This window comes from Panthera pardus, unplaced genomic scaffold (assembly GCF_024362965.1).
Source record: "Panthera pardus isolate Hobbes unplaced genomic scaffold, ASM2436296v1 HiC_scaffold_17, whole genome shotgun sequence".
In the NCBI taxonomy this organism is placed as follows: Eukaryota; Metazoa; Chordata; class Mammalia; order Carnivora; family Felidae; genus Panthera; species Panthera pardus.
This window is the reverse complement of record NW_026526732.1, coordinates 139868621-139891706: the sequence shown is the minus strand read 5'-3', so window position 1 is coordinate 139891706 and position 23086 is coordinate 139868621. Positions and strand designations below refer to the sequence as shown.

Here is a 23086-nt window from a genome sequence, read left to right as displayed (position 1 = left end):
TTCAGCTAAAGTTTGGGCCCCGACTCCTCCCCGCGCTGCGCGCGGCCCGCCCTGCAGACCCCGACCCACGTGCCCTAGGTGAGGGGGCGGGGAACGCCCCCAGGCTCAGGTGAGCGGATGGGGCGAGTGTGGCGCAGGTTCCCAGATCTCTGTCTTCTAGGCGCGCGCCTTTCGTTCACGCGTGGCGCAGGAAATGAACAGCAACTTTATGTGCTGTTTCTTGACTTACTGTATGTCTGGCACCGGGCCAGACCCTTTGTGTGTATTAGTTCATTTTCTTTTCTATCAATCCCACCCCAGTTTCACAAGAGGGAACTGAGGCACAGTAAGGTTAGGTAATGTGCCCTGACTCACATCTGGTGAGTGTTAGGTTTCAAACCCAGCGTCTGCGCCCTCCCAGGTACTCGCTGACGGAGCAAAATGAGGCGCGGTGCGGTCCCCCGTCCCTACACGGAGAACCCCCACCCAGACGTGGCTGATGAGCGAGTACAACACAGAAAACCACGAGCACCGCGTGGACGCACCGCTCTGGGGAAAGAGGCAGGCACCGGACAGATGCCTGCCGCCTGCGCCTCCCGGCTTGCCCCGCAAATACCTGCGGATTGAGGGGGAGAAGGCAGCGGGATGCAGAGGAAGACCCGGGCTATCTGATCGGAAGGCTCTAGTTCCAAGTGGGCCACTGGCGGGCTGCGGGGCCGTCAGCACAAAATAGGGTTTCCCCAAATTTAATCACCTGGAGAGCTTCACAATGCCGATTTCCAGGCCCCTTCCCCAGGGAGTGAGTCAGTGGGACCGAATGGGATCCAGCTAGGTGTTGCTAACAATCAGCCAAGTTTGGAGCGTTCCAGGAATGTGCTCTTTATGAGAAACGATTTCACCAGAAACAGGTGTGAGACCGAGGACGCATCTTCTTGGCCAAATCCGAGGCTCACTGGGTAGGCAAGAACCCACCACTCGCAGAAGGTCACGTGAGCTGGGGGCCTCAGATACACACACCCCACGGGCCTAGGCTTAGGGAAGCCCAGAGGGGTGCACGCCGCCACGCCCCGCTCTCCCCGCCCTCCCCGCTCTCCACGCGCTCCACGCCCTCCCCGCTCTGCGACTACAAGTCCCATCCTGCCCTGCGCTCACGCACATTACGCCAGAGCAAGATGGCCGACACGGCGGCCACTGCCGGGGCCGGTGGCTCCGGAACGGTAAGCGCGGGAGGCGCGGGGCCGAAGCCGAGAGAGTCTGGGCATTCTGTAATTCCCCCCTAGTGTGGGCAACAACCTCATAGCTAGAAATCCAGCCCCACTCTGAGCTCCAAGTGGAGGAGGGTCTTTCAGGCCGTACATGCCCCCCTCCTTGGGACTTGGCGGCGGCCTCCTGAGTTCGCCGACCTGTGTACTGATTGGCTCCCTTCCTGTTGGGGGTTGGGGACCCGGAACACCTCCTGATTGGCTCGAAGACGCCAGTTTCGCCTTCTTATTGGCCAGCCAAACTTGGGAGGGATTCCCGTTTCAAAATATTTAGCTTTTCTACTTTTCTGTGCTGTTGTCGCTTGCCTTCCACTCCTCAGCGTCGTCTGGTGCTGTTTTAATGTTTCTTGTTAGTGAAATGGTGTGGTGATGGGAGGAACAATAGAGCATTTTCTTCTAAGAGATAGACATGAATTCAATCCCATCATGCGTTTTTTTTTCAGCTATATATTCTGATAATCTGCTAAAATAGTAAAAATTGATATTTTGTGTTATTGGAATTTTAAGTTTAGGGTAGCCCCTTGGTACTTGATTACTCAGCTGGCTGAGATTTGTAAGTCTAAACGCCAGAAGTTACCACCTTTCATTAAGCACTGATAAATAAATATTTAGCAAGAGAACTTTTGCTTACCATTGATGATATGTGAACTACTTCATTGCATCCTTGTCCTGTAGGTGAAATTTATTGATTGATTGATTTTAATGGTACTGATTTGCAGAGATCAGGAAGTAAACAGTCCACTAATCCTGCTGATAACTACCATCTGGCCCGGAGGCGAACCCTTCAGGTGGTCGTGAGCTCCTTGTTGACAGAGGCAGGGTTTGAGAGTGCCGAGAAAGCATCTGTGGAAACATTGACAGAGATGTTGCAGAGCTGTAAGTACCAGGAAACAATCGGCCCTCTTCAAGTCAACCAGACATCTTGTTCTGTGTCCTGCAATGTGATGGTGTAAGAGAGGGTTTAGGAATAAGAAGAACACAGTAAAGTGACTTACAGGCTTTAGAATCAGATGGACATGGGTGTAAGTTGTTGCTCTGCCCCTTCATAGCCTGAGCAAGTCGCTAAACCTCCTAAACTTCAATGTCCTTATTTGTCAAATAGGATAATAATTTGTATCTCAAGGAGTTGTGAGTATAAATGAGATGCATATGTAAAACATGTTAGGAATATTGTAAGCTCGTGATGATTTGTAGGTGCTGTTACTGCTGTCTGTTCGCTGTGCTCAAAGAAGTTATTGTTTTGTTGCAGAGCTATGATTAATTCCCATGAAATAGATGCTACACACTGCATAATCAAATGCTATAGTATGTGATTCAAAGAGGGACGGTAAAGAAGTTTTATAGAATGGAAAAACACCTTTATTTTTTATTTATATTTGAGAGGGGGGGTAGGGGCAGAGAGAAAGAGGCAGCCTCCCAAGCAGGCTCCATGTTGTCAGTGGAGAGCCTGACGCAGGGCTCAATCCCACACACGTAGGACCATGACCTGAGCTGACATCAAGGGCCAGATGATTAACCAACTGAGCCACCCAGACACCTCTGGAAAAAAACGCTTTTAGAAGGAAACATGTTGGGGCACCTGGGTCGCTCAGTCAGTTAAGCTTCTGACTTCGGCTGAGGTCATGATCTCACGGTTCATGGGTTTGAGCCTCGAGTTGGGCTCTGTTCTGTCAACTTGGAGCCTGGAGCCTGCTTCAGATTCTGTGTCTCCCTCTAACTCTGCCCCTCCCCTGCTTACATTCTGTCTCTCTCTCTCTCAAAAATAAGTAAAAACATTAAAATAAATAAATAAATAAAGGAAACATGTTGAGGTTTAGGAGCCTGGAATGGTCTCACATAGCCTTTTCTGCTTATGCCATGTATTTCCCTGCTTGGGTTTTATTTCGGGTGGGAGGGATGAGGTAGGATGGAATGAGAGATGAGGGTATTTAAGGTGTCTTTTGGGAGATCAACACTTACAAATGTGAGAGAAAAGTTTAGGCAGGGGGAGAAGTTAACCGCAATTCAGGCCAAATAAAGAATTGGTCACCTCACTGGGGAGCTCTGGAGCAATTGTCCCCCATCAGAGTAGGCCACATCAGGCTGAAAAGGCCCTGCTTTTGTATTCAGATCTTGATCAGGCACTCAGTGTGGGCTGCCCCAGGAAGGACGTGGTCTGGGGTGAGGTGGCTCTCTGCAGCTGATGTTTGGAACTTTTAAATACCAAATGTTTTGGTCTTACGACCTCATTAGACTCTTAAATATCGAGGACCTGAGGAGTTTTGTCTACATGGGCTTTATGTAGACAGATTTTTGCCACATTAGAAAGTAAAATTGAGAAAATTTCGAATGTATACATATGCAGGCCCACATTCCATTATTCCTCAGACCCATGATATCATCATCATAGGCCATATAGCTTCTGGAAAACTACATGAGAAACGAGAGTAAAAAAGTCAAAGAATGTCTTCACTTTATTATAAACATAGTTTTGGCCTGTGGACTTTGGAAAGGATTTTAGGGCTGCCTGGGGATTCCCAGACCACATGTTGAGAACTTTTGTCCTAAAGGAATGGACTAATAGTTCCCAACAGAGAAGAATTCAGTTCTTTTTTTTTTTTTTTTTTTTAATGTGTGTTTAATTTTGAGAGCGAGAGAGCGTGAGTGGGAGAGGGGCAAAGACAGAGAGAGGAAGACACAGAATCCAAAGCAGGCTCCAGGCTCTGAGCCATCAGCACAGAGCCTGACACGAGGCTCAAACTCACGAACCACGAGATCATGACCTGAGCCAAAGTCGGACGCTCAACTGACTGAGCCACCCAGGCGCCCTGAGAATTCAGTTCTTGAAAAGATCTTGGAATTCAGAGTTTAAAGGTCATCATGGTTGAGGTCGTTCTTTCTTTTTCTTTTTTTTTTTTTATAATTTTTTTTAATTTTTTTTTAACGTTTTATTTTTGAGACAGAGAAAGACAGAGCATGAACAGGGGAGGGGCAGAGAGAGAGGGAGACACAGAATCTGAAACAGGCTCCAGGCTCTGAGCTGTCAGCACAGAGCCCAACGCGGGGCTCGAACCCACGGACCGTGAGATCATGACCTGAGCCAAAGTCGGACGCTTAACCGACCAAGCCACCCAGGCGCCCCGAGGTCGTTCTTTCTAATACCACTGGGCAAGAGGCCTTTTTTTCCTCTCAGAAGAAATGGTTGCCACTGAGAGGGATGAAGCTGAAGTAGCTGTGTTGGAAAAATGTGAATATTGAAACTAAAAGGTCTGAAAAGAGCATAAAAGTCTGCCGCTTCATTCCAAGGAATACCAAGGATAGATGGCTTATGCCGGGGTCTTGCTGAGACTTGGGCACCTCCATATTGTCAAGAGCTCTGGATACGGAGGGAACTAGAGGGTATTATGCTAAGTGAAGTAAGTCAGTCAGAGAAAGATAAATATCATATGATTTCACCCATATGTGGAATTTAAGAAACACAACAGATGAATATAGAGGAAGGAAAGGAATAAGATAAAAGATAAAAAATAAGTTAAGAGACTCCAAACTGAGGGTTGCTGGAGGGGAGGTAAGTGGGGGGATGGGCTAAATGGGGAATGGGCATTAAGGAGGACACTTGGTGGGATGAGCACTGGGTGTCATAGGTAAGAGATGAATCACTGAGTTCTACTCCTGAAACCACTACTACTCTAGATGTTAACTAACTTGAATTTAAATTAAAAAAAATAAAGATAAAAGAGCTCTGGATACAAAGTTTTAGGATTCGTGTTAGTATCTGCATCAGGCAGAGTGAGATCTGTGGACCCATCCCTGGAAAAGGGCTTTTCTGTAGGTGAAGTGCAGCACAATTTCAAGAGCTTTGATGGAATTACCCACCCACCTCCAGAGCCCATTTATGGAGCCCAGCTTCATACCTCCCCTTTTCCCTGAAGGACTTTGGTGTAACTCTGTTTGTTTGTTTTTATTTTAAGATTTGATTTTATTTAACTTTTAGTTCTTTTTTTTTTTTTTTTCTTTAGCGCTTCTTTATTTTTGAGAGGGAGAGAGAGACAGTGCAAGCAGGGGAGGGACAGAGAGGGAGACACAGAATCTGAAGCAGACTCCAGACTCCAGACTCCAGACTCCAAGCTGTCAGCACAGAGCCCAACACGGGGCTCAAACCACGAGATCATGACCTGAGCCAAAGTGAGATGCCTAAACAGACTGAGCCACCCAGCTGCCCGTTAAGATTTTATTTTTAAATAATCTCTAATCCCAACGTGGGGCTTGAACTTAACCGTGAGATCAAGAGTCGCATACTCTACCAACTAAGTCAGCCAAATGTTCCACTAACTCTTTTTTTTTTTTAAGTTTATTTATTTGAGAGAGAGAGAGAGAGAGAGAGAGCATGAATGGGGGAGAGGAAGAGAGAGAGGGAGACACAGAATCTGAAACTGACTCCAGGCTCCAAGCTGTCAGCGCAGAGCCGGGCACGGGGCTTGAACTCATGAACCTCGAGACGTGACCTGAGGCAAAGTCAGAGGCGTAACCAACTGAGCCACCCAGGCACTCCCATAACCATTTTTAAATGAACAATTCAGTGGCATTAAATACATTCACAGCTGTAAATACATGTACAACTGTACAACTGTCAGTACTATCCATTTCTAGAACTTTTTCATCATCTAAACAGAACACTGTATCCATAGCTTTGACTCCACATTCCTCCCTCCCTTAAGCGCCTGGTAACCTCGAATCCGCTTTTCATCTCTGTGGATTTTCTTTTTTCTAAGGACCTCATATTAGTAGAGTCTTAAAATTTTTGACTCTCTGTGTCTGACTTATTTCACTTCGCATAACAATTTCAAGGTTTGTCCATGTAGCATGTATCAGAATTTCATTCCTTTTGAAGGCTGAATAATATTCCATTGTATGCATGGACCCCATTTTGCTTAACCATTCATCAGCTGATGAGTAACGGGCTGTTTCCACCTTTTGGCCATTGCAAATACTGCAGTGAACATTGGTGCACAAGTATCTGTTTTCAGTTCACTTGGGTGTATACCCAGGAGTGGAACTGCTGGCTCTTATGATAATTTTGTACTTAATTTCTTGGGAACTGAAAGTAAGATTTTATGCCTTTGATCCTTTCCTAGACATTTCAGAAATTGGGAGGAGCGCCAAGTCCTACTGTGAGCACACAGCCCGGACCCAGCCCACACTGTCAGATATTGTGGTCACGCTGGTTGAGATGGGTGAGTACACCTCCAGTTTCCAATTCTTCAGTGCAACTGAGTTGGAGTTAGGAGAGAAAGAAGAGCCCCCAGGAGTCAGCCACGTCTGCCGAGTGTTCTTGAGTTCCCTCGTGAGTCTCCTGGTTTGCTCTTAGCTTGAGAGAGGGCTCCCTCAAAAGAGGGTTCCTCTGAACCCATTTCACAGATCCCCTTCTTCCCTGTTGGGGGATTCTGCTGGAGCTGCTTTCGAGTGGCCGCAAAGCTCTCAAGCTGGGACTTGAACCTTTTCCACTGCCGTATGACTTCCCCTTCCATGGTCAATAGCCAGTGGTCTGGGCAGTGATTTTAGCTTTCCTGTGTCTTAGGTTTCAACGTGGACACTCTCCCTGCCTATGCAAAACGGTCTCAGAGGATGGTCATCACTGCCCGTAAGTGCCTGTGAACTGAGGTACTCAGCAAGTGCTCAATTAATAGTCGTGGAATGAATTCATTGAATAGGACGGGGATCGGTTGGTAGCTACTTGCTTGTTACAGGCTCGCTCCCTTCCATTATCTGGGGCTGCCTGCAATATGATCTCTATTTAGATTAACAGGATTAGGGTGCAAAATTCAGTCACCAGAAAAGTAAACCATCTTGGAGGTGTTGCTGTGGTTCTTGTGCTTTAGCTCCAGAAGAGGGCCGTTTGAAAAATGCAAAAGTTCTCATTCTTCCCTAAATCAAGAAAACGATGGCCTGTAGGCCTAATGTGGGCCACTGCCTGTTTATGTAAATAAAGTTTTATTGGAACACAGCCATGTTTACGTATCATCCATGGTGGCTTTCATGTTATCATGGCAGAGTTAAGCAGTCGTCACAGACTATATGGCTTGCAAAACCTAAAATATTTAGTCTCTGTTCCTCATGCAAAAAGTTTGAAGACCTCTGTCTTCACTAAACTGAGTGCCATAAACTGACTTGGGAGTAACTAGTTTGGGCTTGTAGGACCTTAGGGAGAATATACTAGATTTTTTTCAGCACTCTTTTCATGCTGGCACCCTTTTAGAAAGGGCCATTTTCAATCCCCTCTTGCTTCCATTAGCAGACACTGACATACCCTGACCCAGTGTCTGTCTTTGTTATCTGGGTTCTGTGAAAAGACTGTTCCTAGCCCACCCAACTTCCTTAGTTCCTCAGCGTGCTTCCTTATATAGTGCTTGTCACAGCCACCCACTCACCTGCCTATGAGGCATGATGGCAGATGGCTGTATGTGGGACTGTCTCCCCACGCAGATCATACAGCAGGGCCGGGCATTGTGGGGGTGACCTTCTCAGGTCCTCAAGGCATGAAAGGACTTTTATAGATAGAAATACAAAGTGCCTGCTCTACAAGGAGAACATCGAGGTCCAGCATTTACTTTGAGCAAAGGAGGGACGGGGTAGAGACTCGCGGCCTGGGGCGGAGGAGTAACCGCTTGTGACTCTGTTGCAGCTCCAGTGACCAATCAACCAGTGACCCCCAAGGCCCTCACTGCGGGGCAGAACCGACCCCACCCGCCGCACATCCCCAGCCATTTTCCCGAGTTCCCTGACCCTCACACCTACATCAAAACTCCGGTGAGTGATTTGGCCCCCCTATTGGCAGGGGCCAATGCGGATGCAAAAGTAGTCAGTTCCTCCTGACTGTCAGACTGGAGTCCAAAAGTTTGTTGGCAAAGGGTAGTTCAGAGCTCAGAATGTCCTTCCTCATTGACAGACAATTTGGCAAAGGAGAATTATGTTCTCCAGCGTTCGAATGGGTTTTCATTTGCCACACTAGCAGTTTCACCTCCCCTTGGGAAGGTGTGGTGTGCTCAGGGGTCTTCACATACTTCTGTCCTCCCCTCTACACCATGCACTAATGCAAATGTGGCCATCGTGCAGGCTGTTGGGGCAAGTTCTCCAGAACATTTCTCCACACCTCAGGAATAGACGGCCACCCACCATTGCAACACAGCCATTGTCCTTGACCGGAAGTCTCTGTATTAGTGTCCTAGGGCTCCCTGCTGTAACAAAGTGCCACAAACTAGGTGGCCTAGGACAACAGAAATACATTGTCTTATGGTTCGAGAGGCTAAAAGTTCAAAATCAAGGTGTCAGCAGGCTCGCCTTGTAGGAGAATCCTTCCTTGCCTCTGCCTACCTTTGGGTGGTTTGTGGGCAGTCTGTGGCGTTCCTTGACTTGAGATACATCATTCCAACTGTCTTCACGTGGCATTCTCTTTGGATCTCTCCTCACATGGCCATTTTCTTATAAGGGCACCAGTCACCTTGGATTAATACCATTGTACTCCAGTATGACCTCACATTAACTGATTACATCTTGCAATGACCCTATTTCCAAATAAGATCATATTCTGAGGTACTGGGGTTAGAACTTCAACAAATCTCTTTTTAGGGGAGAATACCGTTCAACCTACAGCAGTCCCTCACTCTTTTATAATATATCTCGGTCAGTAAAAATATTAAGTACATATTCCAGTATTTGCTTATTACACAAATATTATAATGTAACACTATACCAAAATAATATACACTAAAAGATTATCTCACCCATATTAAAGGTTCAGGAAATGTATTACCTCTTTTATAAGGACAACCATGGGATTGCCTCTGCTTTTTATTTTTTGAAATCTTTAATACTTGGTGGACCAGAAGTTGGAAGTCTGATTCTTTTTTTTTTTTAATATTTATTTATTTTTGAGGGGAGGGGTGGGTGACAGAGGATCTGAAGCAGGATCTGCGCTGACAGCAGCGAGTCCGATGTGCAGCTCGAGCTCATGAACCATAAGATCATGACCTGAGCCGAAGTCAGACACTCAGCCAACTGAGCCACCCAGGCCCACCTGGAGGTCTGATTCTAAAATTAGTTTGTTTTGGTACTTTTATAGCTCTCATGGTTGAAAAGGGCACATTACAAAGATATGCAGCATCGTCAGCTGCCCTTAAGAAATCATAAAATTCCTCAGTGCATAGAGCCAGCAGAGGCTCCCTCTTCCCTGAGCCAAACTGCCAGGGACACTGTGGATGCCTTTGGAAGGCTGAGAGGCAGCCCCAGCCCCTTTCTGTCCCAGCTCGGTTTGCAAAAGGCGCTGACATGTAATTCTTCCCTGTTGTAAACTTTCCACTTAGTTTGTTTCTGATGATTAAATCTAAGTCATTTGAAAAAAAAATCATAAAACTAATTTTTTTCATTCTCATCTACAAATTATTTCAAGAATCTCTTTTAAAGCTTCCTATTAAATGTCCAGCTTCTTGAATGTCAAACAGTCATCTTAAAAATAATTGTAAGATCTTGAGGCTCCTGTGGGGGGCTCTCAGTCGGTTAAGCATCTGACTCTTGATTTGGGCTCAGATCATGATCTCGTAGCTTGTGGGTCTGAGCCCCACATCGAGCTCTATGCTGACAGCGCAGAGCCTGCTTGGAATTCTCTCTCTCTCTCTCTCTCTCTCTCTCTCTCTCTCTCCAAATAAATAAACACTTAAATAATTGTGGGATCGTGCATTTTAATGTGTTTAACAAGTATGTTCACAATCCACTCAAATTTTTTTTTTTACTTGTTTCTGTGTTTAAGTGTGGATGGGGAACTGCACATATAGGTGAATTAACTTGAATTAACATTGCACTTGAATTAACATTGACAACAGTGGGAATGATTCCAATACCTTTTTTTTTTAAGTAAACTTTTACTGAAGTATCACAAACATACAGAAAAGCACAAATAATAAATATACAGTTTGGTGAAGTTTTACAAAGTGCACACACATGTTGAACTAGTACCCAGAGCTCAAAAAAAAACAAATAAATAAAACCACCAAAAACACCATAGAGGCCAGCTGACTGGCTCAGTCAGTGGAGCAGGTGACCTTTTTTTTTTTTTTTTAAATGTTTATTCATTTTTGAGAGACAGAGAGACAGAACACAAGTGGGGCGGGAGGAAGGGCAGAGGGAAAGGAAGACACAGAATCTGAAGCAGGTTCCAGGCTCCGAGCTGTCAGCACAGAGCCTGATGCAGGGCTCGAAATAATGAACCGTGAGATCATGACCTGAGCCGAAGTCGGACACTTAACTGACTGAACCACCCAGGCGCCCCTGGATTTTAGCACTATAAGTTCAAGCCCCATATTAGGTGCAGAGATTGCTTAAAAATAAAATCGTAATAAATAAATAAATAAATAAATAAATAAATAAATAAATAAATAAAATCGTAAAAAAAAAAGAAAACCATAAACCATCATTCCAAAAGGCTCCATTCCCCTTCAGTGTTTAGCCCTCAAAGGTAATCTGATTTTTACCACCATAAATTCTTTTGTCTGTTTTTGTGCTTTGTATAAACTATGTATGTGGCTTCTTTCACTCAACATTATGTTTGTGAGCTTCCCCTCCAAGTGCTGAGTGTAGTTGAAATGTATTCAACATATACATAATCTTTCGGTACTTGAGGTAATCCAGGTTGTAGCTTATACAAATGGCACTGCTGTCAACATTCTAGCATTCGGTTAAACCATGGGAAACTGCAATTTTTGTAAATCAGCAATGTCAGATACTTGCAATTTTATACATAATGGTTCAACCTATTGCACATCTTTTAGTGCACATATAGTTGCATTCCATTGAATGTATACTCAGGAGGGAGCGGGAGGGCTGGGTCATCAGGGATACACGTGTTCAGCTTTCGGAGATACTGCCAGGTGGTTCCAACACCTCTTTTATTTTATTTTATTTTATTTTATTTTATTTTATTTTATTTTTATTTTTTTAACGTTTATTCATTTTTGAGAGACAGAGACAGAGCATGAGTCGGGGAGGGGCAAAGAGAGAGGGGGACACAGAATCCGAAGCAAGCTCCAGGCTCTGAGCTGTCAGCACAGAGCCCGATGCAGGGCTCGAACTCACGAACTGTGAGATCATGACCTGAGCCGAAGTTGGACGCTTAACCGACTGAGCCACCCAGGCGCCCCTACAACGCCTCTTTTAAAAATCCTCTCTCCATAGCACGAAAAGTAGGTGCTTTTTTGGTCATTATTAAAATGTCAGCTTTTCCGTTACAATTTAAAATGTTTTGGCTAACTTATTCTGATGGGATCTCGGTCATTTTTCACTGTGTAATGTGATTGCCAAAGAGCTCGTAATTAGGAGCGGGAGGAGTGTCAGCCCACCATTTTCTTGTTCATTTACACTTACATTAATATTCTCAGTGTTTCTTGGAGGGACTCTTTTGGGACAGCGTATCCATTGTGTGAGGTTTGCTTTAAGAAAACAAGGGGATACTGAAGCAGCCACTCACATCCTGTAGGATGTCACCTTCCACCTGTGGGGCTGGGTGCTCCCTGTCAGGGCTTCCCTGGGGGGATTACCCTTCCTTCAGGATGACGTCTCCTATGCCTTATGTCACAGCAGCTAAGTGAAGGTCCAGGGGCAATCACTATAGTAAATGTTCATATGTTTCTAATTTAAAAAAAAAAAAAATTTTTTTTTAACGTTTTATTTATTTTTGAGACAGAGAGAGACAGAGCATGAACAGGGGAGGGTCAGAGAGAGGGAGACACAGAATCCGAAACAGGCTCCAGGCTCCGAGCTGTCAGCACAGAGCCCGACGCGGGGCTCGAACTCACGGACCGCGAGATCATGACCTGAGCCGAAGTCAGCATATGTTTCTAATTTTTAAACTTCAAAATAAATTAGCGATAGTTTCATCATTTTCGTTCTGCCCCTCCACTGCCCCTGGTGAGGGGTTTCGGCTCTCATTGACATCATTGGGTCATTGTAAGGGTGGAAGGACATAGCAGCAGCAAGGATGGTCCATCGATACTAATCTAGTGTCTTTGCTGTTCTCTTTATAGACGTACCGCGAGCCCGTGTCAGACTACCAGGTCCTACGGGAGAAGGCTGCGTCCCAGAGACGAGACGTGGAGCGGGCACTCACCCGTTTTATGGCAAAGACAGGCGAGACCCAGAGTCTCTTCAAAGACGACGTCAGCACGTTTCCATGTGAGAGTCTCTCCCCTCTGTGGACCCTGTCTTGTCACTTGAAATAATCACACCATCTTCCTTTTCTCTTGGCATGGTAGGAAGAAATGAAGGCTCTGGCTTTGTCTTAGGTGCCCCTTGTTCTTTGCACTTCTGGTTCCTTCTCCCAGGTCTTCAGGGCCTGTCCCTAACTGATAAAAGCAAAATGTTACAGCCTCTGTTGGGATCAGCTGCTTGAGGTTGAGTTTAAGCTACCTCGAGGATGACTCTGAGCCCCAGGTATCAGAGAGACTCATACAGTAGAAGCAACAGCCCTTGTAGTAGAAGGGACATTGGCATCGGGAGCGGGGCATACAGAACCTCCCCCAGTCTTTGCCCTTCATGTCCCTGCAGTTCTCATCTCCGCACGGTCACGACACCGTGTGCCCACGTTACTTCATCTCCACAGGCTTCGCTTTTCTCAGAGGTGAACAGAGAGACTGGTTTGGGCGACTGGTTCGGTTAAGTCCTATTGAGCCCTATTGAGTGCTCGCTGCCTGCCTGGCCCTCGAGTACTAGCCGCCAACAGTTCATAAGGGCCAGATGCTGCGCCAGTCATCTCTCTTATATTGTCTCATTAAATCCTCTCGTGAGCCAACCTATGAGTTCAGAACTGTTGTCCCCACCATCGTAGGAAGCCGAGGCCTATAGAGAAAAGAAATGAGGTCATCTGCCCCAAGTCACACAGCTGGTAGATAGAATTCAACCTAGCTCTTTTGGACCACAGGACCTCACGTCTGAGCCGTAGCCAAAATAATCTTAGAGTGTCTTCTGCTAATCACATTCTGCCATAGAAGTACACATAGGTGGTTTCTTTTCTTTTTTTTCTTTTTTATTAAAAATTTCTTTTCATCAATGCTTTTTGGAAGAACTGGAATGCTCGGTTACTGTTAGCTCAGTGGATATACTTACATGCAGAGAGTTCTCAAGTCCAGTATTTGGACTTGAGTCCTTTACGGTGAAGAGATCGATATCCCTGCCCAGATATGAGGCTTAGCGGGGCTAACTGACCTGGGGTATAAGATCACTAAGCTGGTGCTTTGCTCAGATGCAGCCCATTTCTGTCTGAGTCTGGTTCTACTTGGTAAAAGTGGGCTCCGAGGTCATATTGCCCGAGTTGAGATGTCGCTCTGCCCCTCTCTGTGTGCTCGAGGAGGTCGCTTTTCCGTGCCTCAGGTTCCTCATCTGTGAAACGGGGCTGGCAATTGTACTCAATAGGGTGGAGGCGAGGATTAAAGATAACGTGTAGGACGCGGCATGGCCCGCGCTGAGTGTTTGGAGCGCGTTAGCCGTTACTGTTACTCGATGCTGTTGGTGGGATTGTCAGGCTCTCGGCCCGCTGCGAGGGCGCCGTGACTGGAATTGTGCCCCTCTTCCGATTTCCCAGTGATCGCTGCCAGGCCTTTCACCATCCCCTACCTGACAGCCCTCCTTCCTTCGGAGCTGGAGATGCAACAGATGGAAGAGACGGATTCCTCGGAGCAGGATGAGCAGACAGACACCGAGAACCTCCCTCTGCACATCAGCACGGTGGGTCCTGCCTTCTACCCACTTCACGGTACCCCCAAAAGTCTCCCGTGCTGCCCTCAGCCTGTCACCCCGGAAGCCTGAGATCAGGCTCGTGATGATCTCTTGCTTGAGAGACAAGTCCATGTCCTGGGGATTCATTCATTCATTCATTCATTCACCAAATATTGAACAAGTGTCTGCCAGCCAGGCACAGTTCCGGGTGCTGGGGAAGTAGCAGGAGACAAAATAGACAGCATTTCCTGCCCTCATGTAGCTAAGGAAAAATTATAAATTAGGAGATAGGAAGTAGTACAGTGTGAGGGAAGGTCACCTGAGAAGGTGACATCAGAGTGAAGACCTGAAGGGAACAAGGCTTGTACAGATCAGGGAGTAGAGTACTCCTTGTAGAAGGCACAGGATATGCAGAGGTCCTGAGGTGGGAGCTGTTGTGTTGAAGGATAGCAATGCCATCAGGGTGGCATGAACAAAGGGGAGCTCCGGGGGGTGGGGGGGGGGGGCATGCCTTAAAGGCTGTCGTAAACACTAGGCTTTTGCTCAGCAAGGTGGGAGCCATTGGGAATGCTGAGCGGAGGAGGGTCGGTGTCTGGTGTAGGTTTGTTAACAGGGTCAGTCGGGTTGCTATGTTGAGAATAGACTGTGGACGGTAAGGGCAGAAGCAGAGAGACCAGTGAGGAGGCTCCGCAGTAAACGGAAAGGTGGTAGTAGAAGTGAAGATAAGGAGACGTGGTCAGATAGATGATTTGGTCAGATTCTAGACTATGTTCAGGGCAGAGCCAAGCAATGGTTTGGGTGTGAGATGTGTGAGAAAGAGAGCCAAAGAGAAATGCAAGGTATTTTGCCTGAACAACAGGAAAGACGGAGTTGCCTTCAGCCAAGATCGGGAAGACCTGGGTGGGACAGGGATGGGGAAAAGGCATGGGTTCTGGTTAAACAGGGGAGCTTTGAGATGCTTGTTAGACAGCCAGGCGGTGATGTCGGGTGGCAAGATGGATATAGGGATTGCCGTGTGGGGAGCTGTTAAGGCTAGAGATGGGAATTTGGGGTCATCAGCGTGTAGATCGTGTTTAAAACCATGAGAGCGCCTTGGGTGTGGGTGAGGTGGAAAAGGACAAGAAAAATTGGACTCTGTAAGTATAGACTGTGCCGTCCGTTACGGTAGCCACGCGTCTATTTACACTGAAATTCGGGGCGCCCGGCTGGATCAGTCTGTGGAGTGTGTGACTCTTGATCTCAGAGTTGTGAGTTCGAGCCCCATGTTGGGTATAGAGATTACTTAAAAATAAAATCTAAATAAATAAGTAAACAAAGAAACTTAATGTCAGTGATATAAAACTAAAAATTCAGTTTTTTAGTCACATTGGCCACTTTTCAAATAGTCTCCTGTGGCTAATGGCTAGCATACAGGGCAGTGCAGATGGGAACGTTTATGTCATTGCAGAAAGTTCCACTGGACAGCACTCATATAGACAAGCGTTTCAAGGAATTTTGCTGTAAAGGGAAGGAGAAGAATGGAGTGGTGGCCAAAGGGGAAACATTAAGGAGTCGAGAGAGGTATATTTATTTTTGTTTGTTTCTTTAAGATTAAAGAAACAACAGCATGTCAGTACGCTGATGGGAATGATCTGGTAGAGAGGAAAAGTGGATGCAGGAAAGAAGGAAACATTTTGGAGTGATGTCCTTTGGTAGGTGAGAGGGTAAGGGACCTAGGGGACGAGGCGCGGTGGCAGGGTTGGCCTGGTTACGGGCATTTCGTTTCCAGGGGAGGAGATGAGAGTGCGTGGGCACAGAGACCAAGGCAGGTGAAATGTGGTCCTCCGAGCTTGTGGGTGTTCTCATCTGGTTAGCCGTGTGCTGTGCTCTGCACATAAGAGGCTGAGACCCCACTCGTGTTCCTGCATGTTTGCGAGAAAGAGCCAAGTAGAGCCAAAGAAGGGCTAGGAGCTCAAATGCCTTTAAGGCCTGCGGGACCCTGTGGTCAGCCTACCATAGTCACATCCATCCTTTAAGACTGGCCCTGGCTTCGGAGCAAAGGATGCCTTGGCGGTTGTCGTTGGACCAGGCATTCCCCGTGCTCTCTAAGATTCCGTGAGGCCTGTGGCAGCCAGCAGCTCCAGAATGCAGGGGAAAGGTGCCTATGCTCTCTCTGTGATGTGCCGATGGGCCTCCTTGCTTGGACACACGTTTCTTTAATGTTGGATTATTCCTTTCAGAATTAGGGCTGGAAGCCCATGGCTTTACATAAAGCAGAGGAACTTGATATTCTACACTTCTGTCTTGGACTCAGTTAATTTGGTCTGAGATATGGTGATGGGGTCATGGACTCAAATGAGGTTCACCCTAGGAGAAGGAGGAATCTTCTAAGCAGACATCACCATCCTTTTGTAAGTACAAAGCAGTTAAAAGGGCCCGCAGATGTGTTATCTGACCCCCCAGGTCATGACATAGACGAGGTCATGGCAGTGAGTGGACCGGGGCTGAAAGAATGCTGGGAGCTGCCCGTGGACTGCAGGGTGGCCGAGAGGTCAAGTCAGACAGCAAAGACTGGCCTGCCTTCAAATCCAGACCGCACTGCTTTCCAGAGACTGTGACTTTGGTTGCCTTACCTAACGTGAGTCTGTTTCCTCACAAGTTCAAGCAGGAATAGGAACACCTAACTCAGCAATGAACGTCAGGTGTCCAGCAGCTCAGCTCACGGCACTCGCTGCTTCCCTCACCACCTACCCCGCCCCCACTGTTTTAGGCTGTACAAACACTTGCTCTTCTGTTAAAAGTAAATACGTGAATAAGAAGACCCCAAGGAGAGGATTCTAGCAACAGTTTATACACAATCGATTGGACTTGTCAGTGTTACTTTGTTGAACTGGCGCCCATAATCCTATGTTTGAAAATTCACGATGTAGAAAAAAATGTTTGGTAAAAATTTCTTTATGCCATCCGTGTTCCCTGTTCATCCACCCTCTCTCCTACAAAGCTGCCAGTGTCACCAGCCTTGTGTATCCTTCTAGAGACATAGTCTCCTCATTGTTATCAACACAAATAGCAAACCATGAACGGTTTTCCCTTCCTGTTTGCCCTTATCGCTGTATCTCGGCGATCATTCCATCTGTGTACAGCAGGCTGTTTCTTTATGGCTTCACATATTCCATTGAATGGATGTAACCATCGAATTTAACCAGCTCCCTATACACATCTATGTTTTCCGTCAATAGCGTTTGCAGACATTGTTACAGTGCATTAAATAGCTAGTATTGTAAGTTATTCTTTTACGTGTCAAGGGCGGCACTTCCTTCAAAGACTGTTGCCAGGGAGTTGCTTCCTTTAACCTGGTTCTGGTTTTTCCCATCTGCTTGAACATAAAGGGACTGTTCATTTTAAATTAGTGTATAAGAGAATTTTCTTTTCTTGTACGTTTGAACTAGCGGCCTTCTGCCGACGCCAGATACCAGCGTCTCAACTTTTGCTCTTTCACGAACAATGTGCCATTCATTTACTCAACAAGTATTTGCTTAGTGCGGGTGTGTGCCCGATACTGTTGTGGGTGCTTGGGGGACCTCAGCCAACAGAGCAAACAAAACATCTGCCTTTTGGAAGCCCGTGGGTCGGCAGTGGGGCGACAACAATAAACGTAATATATAAATAAATTATTTACTGTATATTAAAGATGAAGCTGCTATTGTTGGCGCAAGGGGACCAAGTAGGGAAAGATCCAGGGTGAAAGATGGAAGTTTCAGCTTTAAATAGCGTGATCAGGGTGGACATCACTGAGGACACATCTGACAGGAGACTTGAAGGAAGTGAGCAAGTGAGCCCTGTAAATATCTGGGGAAGAGTGTTCTGGAAAGGGAGCAGCCAGTGCAAAGGCCCTAAGGAACAACACAAAGGTGAGTGTGGCTGTGGCCGCGGCTGAGGGAGGCAGAGGGAGAGAGGCAGAGGTCAGACCAGGTAGGACCCCGCAGGCAGCTTTAAGAGCTGGTCTTTAATTGGGTGAGACGGGAGTGGTGGGAGGGTGTGCAACAGGCGAGGGACATGTCTGACTTCCCTAGGGATCGCTGACTATGGGGAGGTCAGTTAGGACGCTGCTGCAGTGGTCTTAGAGAAAGAGTGTGGGTCCAGCAGGGCAGCTGCAGTAGAGAGGGTGGTGGTAGTCAGCCTGTACTTTGAAGGTAAGGCCAACAAGTTATCCTAACAGATTGGATGTGCGGGGGGTCTGAGAAAAGCAAGGATGACTGGAGTTTTGGCTTGAACAACTAGAAGGATGGAGTCGCCATGGAGGACTGTGGGAGGACCGGGCATAGGGGAAGGGCCGGAGTTCAGTTTCTGGCACAGAAGTTTGAGGTGCGTCCTTGACACCGGGTGGAGATGTCGAGGGAGCAGGTGGCTACGCCAGCCTGGGGGTCAGGAGAGCAGCGAGGGCAGAGAGGCCCACGTGGCAGTTGCTGGCGTGGACACGGCGTTGGAAGGCGAGAGGCGCCTCGGTCACCCCCAGGACGTGTGGGGCTCACCGGAGCTCACGTGCTCTGGCCTCCGCAGGCTCCTGAGGGACTCTTCCGCTCCTACCTTTTTTAAGCGAATTTCAGTCAGTTTGGTACTTTACTTTTATCTACTCCTGTCCCTCCCTATCTCAAGGCTGCCTGTCCCTGAAGGAGGCAAGAAAGTGGCATTTCCAGCTCTGCTTGGGAGAAGAGAAGCTGTTGTCCCATGACTCGGGACCCACATCCTGGCCTTGTGAGACAAGTGAGCCGCGTGGAGAGGGCCTAGTGGCCTCCAGCAGAGGTCCCCAGGGCTGGCTTTTCCATGCCCGTGACTCTCCCCTTCCATCCATATTATCTAAGGAAACACTTTAAGGCAGCGTTGAAGTGAACTTTCAGCAACTTTGAGGATAGAGCAGTTGCAGTAAAGAGAAGACAGTAGCGAAGTAAATCAAGCCGTTCAGAACTTCAGAAAGATTGGGAGCCAAACATCCCAGGCAGGTCTGGTCATGGTCAGACCTTGTGTCCAGCATGAGCTAGGTTGACCTTGGAGCACTCGCTTTCAAGAGAGCCTCCAGAAGGTCCACAGTGGCTCTAGGTCACCTTGTGGTCCCACCAGACCAGGTGTTGGAGAGGGAAAGCCCAGGGACCCTGATTGGAACTGGGTCTTCGGGGAGAACAGAATTGGCGGGACAGTGAGGGGTGAGCAGCCGAACCTAGAAGTGAGCCATTTTCTTCAGGCTCACTAAACCTGGACAGGAGTCCCTGTCCTAGGCCTCCTGCCCCTTGTGGGAAAGCCTGCTGTTCCTTTTATCCAATCGCAGCGTCCTCTACCCTGCTGTCTCCTGACAACAGAATTTCCTGGTTGAGGTCAGGCCCTCTTTTTGCCTCCATTACCTGACAGGAACCTCAGCGGCAGAACCCTTGGCCTGTCACCAGGGGGCGCAGCCCCACCAACTTCTTCTGGTCACTTACAGTCTCTCAGGCCTGAGTTCTAGGTCATGCCCTCGGTATGGTTGTGTGATTTTTCTCCCCCTTCCCCTACAGCCTGTGCTCATTTTAAAGAACTTGGAAAATAGAAGAGCGTATAAATAAGGAAAAAGAGAAGCAATCATCCATATTCCTAGAACCAGTTTCAAATGTTTCAACCTATTTTTTCTATGTCTACACACATTACAAATAAAATGTTTTAATTGGGATCACGTTGGATACATGTAAACCTATAAACTTTTCTCCCAGATCGCTTTCCTCAAAAAGCAAACAGCGAAAGACCTGACCCACAGGTCACTGATGGGGATTATCGTTGCTCTTCCCGTGTTGGTTCCTGCATATGCCCTGCTTTGCCTGGGCCGGAACCCTCAGGGCTCAAGAAGTTTCTGGCCTCTGCTGCAATATGATCATTGGTACCTGTTGCAGGTACCAGACATTTGAGAATATGGAGGAAATTGATCATGATTTTCATTCCGTTTGGTCCGGGCGATTCCCTATGCACATGATTTGTTCTGGCCCTGTGTCCTGCAAAGCATCAGGGGTCACTTATCTTTGTCTTTATCTCCCCACAGACTGGGTTTCCTCCTTGAACATCTAACTGTTAGCCCCTGACTCCCTGCCAAGACTCTATTCTAACTCATGTCCCTGTCTTCTCGAGAGGCTCAGAGTTTTGTGTTCTGTGCTCCCCTGTGTCCAGGTGGTTGGTCTCGTCTTCCTCTGATAGCCGGCCCCTGCCTGGGCCTCATCTCATCTGGGGCAGGGATAGGTGCATTAGCAAGAAAGTGGTCCCTGGGCTTCTAATTGCTTGACGAAAGGGATGCTAATAGTAGTTCTTACGATGGGCATGATCTCTTTCCTTATGCCATTGGTATTTTGCTTTATTTCGGCTTTTGCTCAAAGGATGATTCTGGAGCCGAGAAGGAGAACACCTCTGTCCTGCAGCAGAACCCCTCCTTGTCGGGAAGCCGGAATGGGGAGGAGAACATCATCGATAACCCTTATCTGCGACCTGTGAAGAAACCCAAGATTCGCAGGAAGAAGTGAGTTGGAGGCTGGGGTGCAGAGAGGCTTGTCTGGCCAACCGAGGTGGCCTTCTCTCCTCCTTGGCAGGAAAGAGAGGCTCCCCAGCAGGTCTGAAACGTGGGGAAAGCTCCTCTGGCGAGAGGAAATCTTTTCCCTTTTCCTCACCTCACTCATCCCCCCTCCCCCAATGTACCTCTTATTGCAAAGAGGTTGAGCATCCTGCAGCTGGGGGACAAGCCTTCACAGCCCTGGAGCCGTCCCCCTTAGAAGACGCAGGTGGGTCCCCCACCGGGCAGGCTCCATGGATTCTTCTTCTTTCTAGGTCCCTCTCGTGAGCCGAGAAGGAAGCCTGCCTTGTACAGAGACGCGGACACCACTCTCTCGGGGCCGTTAAAGCCACTCAAGGAAGAAGAGAGGGTGGCCTCCACGAGGTCAAGCCCAGGCAGCCGGACGTGACTGGGCATGATTTTAATAGCAAACTCAATATTAAGATTACCTACTTTCACTGGATATTTGGGTGGAGGAAGACGGGACGGTAATGATCAGCTTCTCCTAATCAACCTGGCCGTACTGTGGGGCGCAGGAACAGCCAGTGACTTCAGTTATTATCACAGGACTTGATTCCTTTGAAACCTGGAAGGCCAGGGAAGGTGGCAGGAAAGGGTTCTTTGCCTGCTGTGCTTACTGCCAGAAAGACCGCTTGCCTTGTTTGTAGTTCAGGATACCTGGACCCCTCTTACTGACTCACAGATAACTTGTGGCACCAATTTATTGCCCCAGAACCTCAATCTTCTCTCCTCACCTGGGCTCCAAGTGCCCTGCGAGCTGATGGAAGGTGACTTTGTCCTCCCTCAGCCTGTTGGAAACAGGAGGCCTGCTCATCACAGTCTTGATCTGGGGCTGGCAGGAGTCAGGAGGCATGTGCAGGCATGTTAAAGGCAGAGGAGAATAAGGGCAGCACTGACTCTCACCGGCACGTGAACGCTCCCATAAAGCTGGGCAGCACTCTCTCCTGAGAGATTTGTCACTTATTGTCCCTCTGGGGGATGCATGCTTGGGAACTACCAAGCCCTGCCCCATCTCGGGAAAAGAAGTTTTCTCTGACAAGAGCCTAAATCAGTGGCTATATTATACTGTGACTTGTAGAAGAATCACCGATTGTAAACAATAGGAAAGGGATTTGATGGCAGGGGTCGGGGGAGGGTGAGATCTTGAAGGATGGGCCTGGCCGGTCTGCTGGAAGGCTGGCGTGTTCAGAAGGCTGTGGCCCCACCTTATGGTGGAGGTGGGCTCAGAGGAGCCTGCAGGCCAAGCCAGGGTGTTCTTCCAAAAGCAGGTCTGAATCTGTCCAACCTCTTTTCCTCCTGGGGAGAGAAGACTTTATCCTTGATGTACCCTACAAACCAAAAAAAAAAAAAAAAAATGTTAAGGAAGATGCTGGGCAAGCTGATACCCTTTGGCTGGTCTCCAAAGGAAGAGATTTAAAAATCAAGTCCAAAGAAGAAAAATGCCAGTGACACCTGGAAGTTAACACAGGATGACCAAGGCGTTCCCTGGGTTAGTGACCTAAGGTCCATATTGAACTTTCCTTATGCTCCTCTTCCAGAGTAATCTCTCCGTTTTCCATGCTCTTGGTGAATTTGAAAACTTGAACTTGACAGCAGCTACCATGTCCCTCTGGCCTCACTGTAGCCCCAGGCACTCCATCCCTTTGCCTGGAAGGAAAGAGCTGCTTGTTAGTGACTGAAGACGACAGACTAAGTAGACATTTGGGTTCCCCACCTCTGGACCAAGGAAGCGTTTTTTCAGGTTTGTAATGGCCTGGAACTCTTCCAGTTGGCCGCAGTCAGACTGGGCCTATGCTGAGTCTGTGGTTCGGCTCTTGGCGATTCTTGGGCTGTGGAGTTTAAGTACAGTCCCAGGTATGAGCTGTGGCAGGTACAGGGCTGAAACCTTCCCGGCTTGCTGCCCTCACAGCGCCGCCATCCCAACTAGCATTTCTGCAGTTCCTGTTTTGCCATGACTGTCCAAAACCAACACCTGCCCAGTGCCTGCCCAGTGCCGTGATGCTGAGGGTGGATGGTGGGTTGGGGCCAGAACTGCCATTTCTGCTGTAGAGATTTCGGAGTCCGTCATTCTGTTTCGGATGAGAGGTCCTGGGAGATGATTAGACAGCTGGAAACATTGACCCGACTATTATTGTGTAAAAACTGTGCATAATTCTCAATGTGTATTTATAAATTTCTATTTTTTATAACTTTGGGAGACTTCTTGGAGGGAAAAAGTAGTAAGCAGAGCCAGATTAAGAATGTGATTTATGAGCTCTAAAGGTCATAAATAAAAGGTCCTAATAAAAACTTTGCAAATGAAATAGAATGATATACTTTGAACTTAATCTGTATTCAGAAGTTCCAGCAATGAGTAAGACTGTAGACAGATAAGGTTTAGTCCTTCTGTTGAACTAAGTACCCCTGGGAACTATATAAAACTTCTATTTTGGGAATTTTCAAATACAGAATGAGGAAAGTATATATGCTTTCCCTGAATATCCTTCACCCAGCATCAACACTTACTGACATCTTTTCAGTTCTGTTTCATCGATCTCTCCCACTTGTT

The 23086-nt window shown here is 47.5% G+C and overlaps 1 protein-coding gene across 4 annotated transcripts; it reads left to right on the top strand.

The window, feature by feature from the left end:
• Window positions 1-1088: 1088 nt before the first annotated feature.
• Window positions 1089-22846, top strand: TAF8 (TATA-box binding protein associated factor 8). 4 transcript variants are annotated; one of them, XM_019457111.2, is made up of 9 exons: window positions 1089-1196; window positions 1961-2117; window positions 6356-6454; window positions 6799-6861; window positions 7903-8027; window positions 12293-12440; window positions 13846-13988; window positions 20348-20487; window positions 20793-22846. In XM_019457111.2, the coding sequence occupies exons 1-9, from the start codon at window positions 1152-1154 to the stop codon at window positions 20803-20805; spliced, it is 933 nt and encodes a 310-aa protein (XP_019312656.1). In that variant the 5' UTR covers window positions 1089-1151; the 3' UTR covers window positions 20806-22846. The 4 variants fall into 4 exon arrangements, with proteins under 4 accessions (XP_019312656.1, XP_019312659.1, XP_019312660.1 ...); XM_019457114.2 differs by lacking the exons at window positions 20348-20487; window positions 20793-22846 and adding exons at window positions 15569-15670; window positions 16199-19656; XM_019457115.2 differs by lacking the exons at window positions 20348-20487; window positions 20793-22846 and adding an exon at window positions 16199-19656.
• Window positions 22847-23086: the final 240 nt, after the last annotated feature.

Bases quoted from the DNA above. Each gene is read 5' to 3' on its own strand.
- TAF8 (XM_019457111.2), top strand. From the start codon at position 1,152: ATGGCCGACACGGCGGCCACTGCCGGGGCCGGTGGCTCCGGAACG. The intron at 2,118-6,355 runs GTAAGTACCAGG...ATCCTTTCCTAG, and splicing joins GACAGAGATGTTGCAGAGCT to ACATTTCAGAAATTGGGAGG. The intron at 6,862-7,902 runs GTAAGTGCCTGT...ACTCTGTTGCAG, and splicing joins GAGGATGGTCATCACTGCCC to CTCCAGTGACCAATCAACCA.